We start from the raw sequence: 8,300 nt of genomic DNA, 5'->3' as shown, positions 1-8,300 counted from the left end.
AACCAAGATGTCGGGAACCATGCATAACGCATGTCTACGTGAAAAGTTAACTATATAGTCATCATTGACCTCTCAATGAGATCGACTAAAGAGTTTGTTGTGATAAATTATTCTACTATTTTGGTTCATGGGTCGACCCTTTTATATGGGTCGAATTTTGTTACGATTTATGACCTTTTAAAATTATAAATTAATTCTCCCAATTTTTTATTTTTATTAAAGGTAAAATTAAAATTTTAAAATTTATAAAAATTTAAGGTTGGGTAGAGAGAAAATTTAAATTTATATAATTATATAATTATTTTTTAAAATTTTCGAGAGATCAGTTTAGAAATTTAAAACACGGAAAAAATTAAAACTTTATTGACCTTTTCTGATATTTTCTAACTTCGCAAGAAATCATGAGAAACAGACAAGGGCAAATAAGTAAATTCCCAAAACCTTATCGAGAAACTGAAAAGCACAGAGCTTGCGCGCATTCGCACGCACTCTCTTCAACCCTAACAGAGACGGCGGTGGAGACGACGACGACGACGACGACGACGAGGATGCTTCTCCAAACTTCCGTTCACCACTACAATGTCTCTCTCTCCTCTTCGACTTCTTATTCGCATAAATTGCCGCCTGTAATTCAATCTCAGGCTTTTTTCCGGAATGTAAATTATCGGAGGCTTCCACTCTCTATAACCTGCTCAATTTCCCAAACTCATAGCTATGGAACTGTGGATTTCGAGCGAAGGCCTATGGTGAAATGGAACGCAATTTACAGAAGGATATCGCTGATGGAAAATCCCGAGTTAGGCTCTGCGAGTGTACTGAACCAGTGGGAGAACGAGGGCAAAAAGATTACGAAATGGGAGATTTTTCGAGTCATTAAGGAGTTGAGAAAGTACAGGCGCTATGAAAGGGCTTTGGAGGTAAAGTAGATAATGATTTTAGGTAGTTTTTGGATGCATATACTGGAGTTTATGAATTGGTTCAATTTGGTTGCGAATTGCGATGTTCGATTCATCTTTTATTGGAGAAAAAAGAGGTAGAAATTATCATCGATTCAAATAGGTTTCTGCTAACTCTAGTTTAGCTACTTGGATTGCATTTTTATGTTTAATTTGCTTCTTTAGCAACCATGGAAGCTATTGAAGCTTTAATCTTCGGATTTTGGACTGGATTACTTATTTCTTATGTGAAATTCAATTGTCGTAAGAGTTGTTTGTGCAAATCTTAAGTGTACAAGCTTTGATGATCATCTAGTTCTTGGTTGAAATCCTCACTCTTGCATGAACTAATACTGATTCGCTTCTTACTAAATCGAAATATACAAGAAATCAAGCTTTTCTGTTTGTTAATTGGGAGGCATTGATATATTTCATCGAAGAATATTGAATTATCATCTTTTGGATATTTCCCTCTTCCATTTCAGGTCTCCTATCTTCCTAATTCATTGCTTATGATGGAGAAATTTTACGTTTTCATCATTTAGCTGAACTCAATGCTGGTTTATGCATGTTCTTCATTTTTCTGTTCATACATATGATGTGGGTCTGATAATTTGAATACGGTTCATTAAGATGATGAACGATCGTTCTTAAGTTTGCAATTTGTTACGGTTCGGTGATCGTGTCGGTATGTAGATTCTTGAAGTTGTTTCGATTCTAAAATTTGATGTTTTTGTTTGTAGATATATGATTGGATGAGCAATAGAGGAGAGACATTTAAATTAACAGCTAGTGATGCTGCTATACAATTGGATCTTATTTCAAAAGTCTATGGAATTGCGAGTGCTGAAGATTACTTCGTAAGGTTGCCTAAAAATTTGAAGGATAGAAGGACATATGGAGCTCTTCTGAATGCCTATGTGAAAGCAAGACAGAGAGAAAAGGCAGAAACTCTACTTGCAAAAATGAGAACTAAAGGTTATGCGATTCACACGCTTTCGTTCAATGTAATGATGACTCTCTACGTGAACTTCAAAGAGTACGAGAAAGTCGAGTCGTTAGTGTCGGAAATGATAGAAAAGGGCATTCGCCTAGACATTTACTCGTATAATATATGGATATCATCTCGTGGATTACAAGGATCGATTGAGAAAATGGAAGAAGTGTATGAGCGGATGAAGCAAGACAGGACCATCAATGCCAATTGGACTACATTCAGTACCATGGCCACAATGTATATTAAGACGGGACTGATCGAAAAGGCTGAAGAATGCTTGAGGAGGGTCGAAAGTAGAATTGTTGGTCGGGATCGAATACCGTTTCATTATCTGATGAGTTTGTATGGTAGTGTTGGTAACAAAGAAGAAACTTATCGAGTGTGGAAGGTTTACAAAACTATTTTCCCGACCATTCCGAATTTGGGATTCCATGCTATAATCTCTGCTCTAATCAGGGCAGGGGACATTGAAGGTGCCGAAAAAATTTATGAGGAGTGGCTATCCGTTAAGACAGCGTACGACCCTAGAATTGCCAATCTTTTCATGGGGTGGTATGTTAAGGAAGGCATGTCGAGCAAAGCTGAGAGCTTCTTTAATCACATGGTTGAAGCTGGGGGAAAGCCAAATTCGAGTTCATGGGAGATCCTCGCCGATGGGCTTTCGAAAGAGGGTCGAGTTTCTGACGCTTTAGCTAGTTGGAAAGAAGCGTTTTCTGCCGAGGGTTCGAGGACTTGGAGGCCAAAGCACTTTAAGGTGTTGGCTTTCTTCAACCTCTGTGAGAAAGAAGGCGACATCGCCAGCAAGGAGGTTCTTGTTGGATTGTTAAGGCAGTCGAAATGTCTTCAAGACAAAGCATACGTATCACTCATTGGTTTGTCGGACGAGACAATCGACAACGATGTAGTTTCGGGGGAAGGTAGCAATATCGACGACGAAAGTGACAAAACCGTGTATGAGTCTGATGATTCTGAGATGCTTCTCGAGATGTGACAGATTCAATGACATTGTCATCTATCTATGGTTTCTGGGATTCATAATCAGAAATTTGGAAAAAATATTTTATCTGCGTGTCGTCCCGGTACCGGTCCGGTCCTGGAGGTTTGAGAATGATCATCAGTGGTTCAGTCTTCACGTGTAGAGGAGGTGAGAGCAACTTGGGATTTTGCTTTGGGGTGTGGGAGTTTGGTTAAACCCAAAGCTATACTCAGCAGAGGTATGTTTATTTAGATCTTTGTATGAATTTCTAAATGTAATTTTCCCAGATAGAAATCTTGGCATTTACTGAATAGGGTGGAAATTTTAGTGCAATTCCCTCATGGGCGGCTTTGATTAATAGCTTTTAAAAAGTATTGGTTTCCATCTTATTAGTGTTAGATGAACACACGACTCTCTATAGTGATATAATATTGTCCACTTTGAACATAAGCTTTCGTGACTTTGCTTTGAGCTTCTCAAAAGGCCTCATACTCATAGAAATAGTATTTTTTTAATTATAAATTCATGATCATTCCTTAAATTAGCCGATGTGGGACTTTCATCCAACACCTCCCCTCGAACAAAGTACGCCTCCCCTTAATCGAGGCTCGACTCCTTTTTCTTTTTGGAGTCTTAGTCATGTTTTGAGGCTCACAATACTTTTGTACGACATTTGAGAATTTTATCGACATGACTAAATTTAGGGCATGACTCTGATACCATGATAGATAAACACACGACTCTCCACAATGATATAATATTATCCAATTTAAGCATAAGCTCGCATCTAACAATAAGGTCGCTAATAGGATCATCTAAGCATAGTTTAATTGGTTAATATGTATATATATATTTTTGTATGATAATATAAGAAAGATTTGAAATGACAGTCGTTTTCGGTCATGAAATTGGAGTTGATGTTTTTTTAACGGTCTACAGCTCAAATCCGTGCTAGAAGTTGGCATCATCAAGTTGGAAACAGCTCGCCAATTGCAAAATGAAATTAATACAACCAATTCCAACTTGCTTTTAACGTGTCTTGTTTTATTCTATTGTTTGAATACAACATTTTTAATCACAGAAAAATCTTGTTTTACTAATTTGAGTTGTCAAAAATAGACGTTTTGAATTAAAAATTAAGTGAGGTAATTATTATAATAATACTCTTGCATAAAATTTACATAAAATTTAATATCGCTGCAGATTTCGCCTCCCTATCAATCTTAATCTCCACAAAATTTTCTACGTATTTTTTGTCGGGATTAGAATAGGAATTCCTTATGCAGAATCTCAAGGTTCGAGTTTTCTGTGAATTTTTTTTTTTTTTTTGTACTTTTTAAAAAAACTGGAGGGAGAATATAATTCTCGTCTTCGGCCCTTTTTAGCCAACAAGGAAAAATCTCTTCCCGTTCCCCTCTCCCCATTTCTCGTTTAAAAGGAGATTCTCCACCTTGTTTGAGCTGAACCCTCATGGGATCCCAACCCGAGTTAAATAGTCATCTCTACCTACGAGTTACTTGATAACTAAATGTTGTAGACGCTCAACTGATTAAGAAATTATATCCTTGACCAGAAAAACAAAAGTTCAAATCTCGGCTCCACATATTATTAAACTAAAAAATAAAAATTAAACTTATATTTGATATGTAATATTCATTGCAATAGCGTCTTTGTTCCTCTTATGAGTTTTAATTCCAAACATCATTACCCAAAATGTCCCTAGAGAGCCACTTAGCCAACCCCACGATAAAAGAAGTCCATGCCGAATTCTCGTGTCCTTTTCGGTCATTAAATAATTTCTTTAAAAAAATATTTTCTAAATGGTTAAAATTATACCAATTTAATTTTAAATTTCTTTTTTATAAAAAAAAATAATATCATCAAATAGTATGGTCCGGGACTAAAGTAATTCAAGTGGTAGAGACGTGTTTTGGGTGACCTTATTGCACGACAATAAATTTTTAATTAACAGGTAAACAACATTATTTCGTCTCTGAGTGTTAGATTTTTTTTTAATAAATATAATTTTTATTTTTCGGAGTGTTTTAAAGATAAGATTAAATTTACTAATTAAAATTACAACGGTAAATGGATAAGTAAAAAATAAATAAACTAAATATTATCTTTAAAAAAAAACCAAAGGTGAAAATAAAAGGAATAAAATAGTATTTAAACGATAAATAGATAAACATGTTCCATTAGCGCCCACGCCCTCCACGCTTCTATATAAAAACCATGAATTTCCAATTTGCCGGACACTACAACCAGAAAAATCAAAACCAAAACCAGAAAAAGCTCTGAATCTTGCTTGATTGTTCATCAATGGCGGAGCTAGAGGACCCGACTGTGATGCCGAAACTGATCAATTTTCTCTCTTGTCTTCTTCAAAGAGTGGCTGAATCCAACGATCAAAACCTCTCTGTTCATCTTCAACATCACAAAATCTCAGCCTTCCATGGCTTAACTCGTCCCGCCATTTCAATCCAAAGCTACTTGGATAGGATCTTTAAGTACGCCAATTGCAGTCCCTGTTGCTTTGTCGTTGCCTACATTTATCTCGATCGCTTTGTTCAAAGGCAGCCCTCGCTGCCCATCAATTCCTTCAATGTTCATCGCTTGCTCATCACTAGCGTTCTTGTTTCTGCTAAATTTATGGATGATACGTGAGTTTCTTAATCTTCTTGAAAATGTGGTATTTGATTTGGTTTTTTTTTTTTTTTTTTTTTTTTTTTTTTTTTACTTTTTCGAGTATGCCCGCAAGGTTACTGATGAAATGCCTAAATGAGTTCTGTTTTTTGAATGTCGGATAGGGGTTTTGAGACGTCGATTTGGCTTGCTAATTATGTTTTTTAAATTGAAATTGTGGTTTTTGATTGACGAAAACTTGATGTTTTTAAAGATTCTTTCATCTCAAATTTTGATGATCTTTATATGGGTTTGTTTTGATGAATCTGATGCTATGAGCAACTTGTTTGTTTTTTGGGAATCTTCTTGTCCTTGTTCATCATTTCATCATATAGTCGCTGAATATCTCTCATTTTCGACAGCTAGGCAGCCAGCAAAAAAGCATAGTGAACCAACCATACATGAATTTACTTTACAAATTTACTTCCATAAACAGCATTTTCCCCAAAAACATCAAAAAGGGGCTTTGAATTTGGGCAATTTGAGTTGAAATTTGCGCAATTTGTTATGCTTATTCAGGTACTATAACAATGCATATTATGCAAAAGTGGGAGGGATCAGCACAGCGGAAATAAACTTTCTTGAAGTGGATTTCTTGTTTGGTTTGGGCTTTCATTTGAATGTCACTCCCAACACTTTCCATTCTTATTACTCATATCTTCAAAGACAAATGCTTCTGCTACAACCTCCTCTCAGTAGCACTTCTGCAAAATCAGAGCTGATTCTTACAGCCAGAGCTCTGAAACCCCACTTTTGTTTTGATGAAGATGAAGCTTCCCATAAGAAGCAACAGCTTGCAGCTGTTTGAACAAATTTTTTACCCAAATTTGGATTCAAAATTTGGAGATCGTGGGCAAATTCCTCAGCCCATTTGGAGCAAAACCCAGGTTTCTAAAACTGGATTCTCTCTAGTTTTGAGCATGAATTTGTTCTGTTGTTTGCCTGATTAGATAGCTTTATTCAGCCACTGACTGGATGAGTCTGTAATGTATGTATATATGTATCTCTCACATATACACACACCAACACAGCTTTGCAATTTTGGGTATGGCAGATTTGGGTTCTGATCCTCTTTCATGGTCAGATCTTTGTTCTGTTTTCGATCTGTTTTGGTTATGAGTTCTTGGGTTTGAAATTTTATTTTGCATACAGATGAGATAATTCATTAGTGTTTTAAAAGATTTTGCATTAGTTTATTCATTACCTATAACATCTACTAGTGGTGGATTAGATAATATCTACTAGTGGTGGACTTTGGCCGTTACGAATAGTATCAGAGTCAGTCACCGGGCAGTGCGAGGCACTAGTCGGAATAAGGCTAGACCCTCTCTAAAATCATGAGACTGACGACGATACGTAATGGACCAAAGCAGACAATATCGACTAGTGGTGGACATGAGTTGTTACAATTGTGATTTTTTTAGCACGACAAATCTTCTATTAGTAAAAAAAAAATATTTGAGATACTTCTTTAAAAGGGTTCTAAAAGACGTGCATGTAAAACAAATCACACCGATATTGCATATCTTTATCCAATTTAAAGTCTCTTGAATCTCTATAAACCGAAAAAATTTTGTAAAGCGATTTTTTTTTTTTAAATGTTATTCTAATGTTTTTAGTTTAAAAATAAGTGGTTAATTTTAAGGTTTTTTTTAATCCCATCTCTCTTTCATGGAAGAGGACACAAAACTTTCAAAATATGCATAAAATCCTCATTGACCCATTTGTTTCAATTAGAGGCACTAAGGTACACAAGGTATTGTCCTTTCAATATGGGTGAAAAGGGTGTCAAGAATCAATTAAATTAAAATATATGATTTTTACGTTTCCTCGATCCACCCGAGCATAGTTTAATAGGTTAGGCATTAATATCACTAGGTCAACTCGAGCATAGTATAGGTTGTTGGGCATTAACGTTTCTAAGGTTTCATTTAAAATGTTGTAGCATCTAAAATAATTGTTGAGGCAAATTAATGTTCAATAAATTTTAATTTCAAACATAGAAACGAAAAACATACCATTTAAGTATATTTGATTAAATTTATTAGATGATAAATATTTTAAATATATATATATAAATAATTTTAAATTACAAGTAATTTTGTTTAATCAATTAATTAATTACAGTAAATATATTAAATCCACCCATACATGAAGCAATTGAGCTGTCCATCATGCTTATGATAATTTAAAATTTAATCTCTCAAATAAAATGAAAAGGGATTTAATCATCAATTTATTTAATTTTTATTTATTTATTATTATTTTGTAGTTATTGACAGTTGGCTTGGTTGTTTAAAGTGGAACAAAGAACATGTGCATTCATGGACATGCACCAAACCAACATGGATCCAACTCATTGGTAGTTGTCAAATTGTTTTTTTTTTTTCTCAATTTGTGGTTGTGAAATTTTTTCCATTATTTTCATTTAAATTTCGGTTAAATTATAAAAATAAAATATTTTTAAATTTTCAATTTTTCATCAGCGGTTTATATTTTATTTATTATGATTAATTAAATTATTAAATTTTGGCTAAACTATTAATAAATAAGAAAATGGCTAAAATAAAAATATAATTAATAAAATCCAAGTAATATTACATGTAATATTTTATAAGTTTGTGTATAAATATATTAAACAATAATATGATCTGTATAACCAAGGGGAAGCCTAAAAGCGTCTTTTCCCCCAAACACCAAGCCTTTC

At 34.4% G+C, this 8,300-nt stretch overlaps 3 protein-coding genes across 3 annotated transcripts in view; 2 read left to right on the top strand and 1 right to left on the bottom strand.

Annotated features, from left to right (window-relative positions):
* Window positions 1-437: 437 nt before the first annotated feature.
* Window positions 438-3,295, top strand: LOC111472746 (pentatricopeptide repeat-containing protein At1g02150). The gene is made up of 2 exons (XM_023118387.1): window positions 438-917; window positions 1,679-3,295. Exons 1-2 carry the CDS (start codon window positions 549-551, stop codon window positions 2,921-2,923), a joined length of 1,614 nt encoding a protein of 537 aa, XP_022974155.1. The 5' UTR covers window positions 438-548; the 3' UTR covers window positions 2,924-3,295.
* A 1,842-nt stretch (window positions 3,296-5,137) lies between these two features.
* LOC111472749 (cyclin-U4-1-like) lies at window positions 5,138-6,693 on the top strand. The gene is made up of 2 exons (XM_023118393.1): window positions 5,138-5,571; window positions 6,113-6,693. The coding sequence occupies exons 1-2, from the start codon at window positions 5,231-5,233 to the stop codon at window positions 6,399-6,401; spliced, it is 630 nt and encodes a 209-aa protein (XP_022974161.1). The 5' UTR covers window positions 5,138-5,230; the 3' UTR covers window positions 6,402-6,693.
* LOC111472711 overlaps window positions 6,554-8,300 on the bottom strand; it is a 6,753-nt gene continuing 5,006 nt past the window's right edge. Inside the window, exon 5 of the mRNA XM_023118334.1 lies at window positions 6,554-6,574. Coding sequence (XP_022974102.1) covers window positions 6,554-6,574 — 21 coding nt within the window. The remainder of the gene's footprint in view (window positions 6,575-8,300) is intronic.

This window comes from Cucurbita maxima, unplaced genomic scaffold, assembly GCF_002738345.1.
Source record: "Cucurbita maxima cultivar Rimu unplaced genomic scaffold, Cmax_1.0 Cma_Scf00085, whole genome shotgun sequence".
NCBI classification, from domain to species: domain Eukaryota; kingdom Viridiplantae; phylum Streptophyta; class Magnoliopsida; order Cucurbitales; family Cucurbitaceae; genus Cucurbita; species Cucurbita maxima.
This window is presented reverse-complemented; position numbering and strand designations above follow the sequence as displayed.

Coding starts and splice junctions, on each gene's coding strand:
- LOC111472749 (XM_023118393.1), top strand. CDS start 5,231: ATGGCGGAGCTAGAGGACCCGACTGTGATGCCGAAACTGATCAATTTT. Junction 5,572..6,112: donor GCTAAATTTATGGATGATAC/GTGAGTTTCTTA, acceptor ATGCTTATTCAG/GTACTATAACAATGCATATT.
- LOC111472746 (XM_023118387.1), top strand. CDS start 549: ATGCTTCTCCAAACTTCCGTTCACCACTACAATGTCTCTCTCTCCTCT. Junction 918..1,678: donor GCTATGAAAGGGCTTTGGAG/GTAAAGTAGATA, acceptor TTTTGTTTGTAG/ATATATGATTGGATGAGCAA.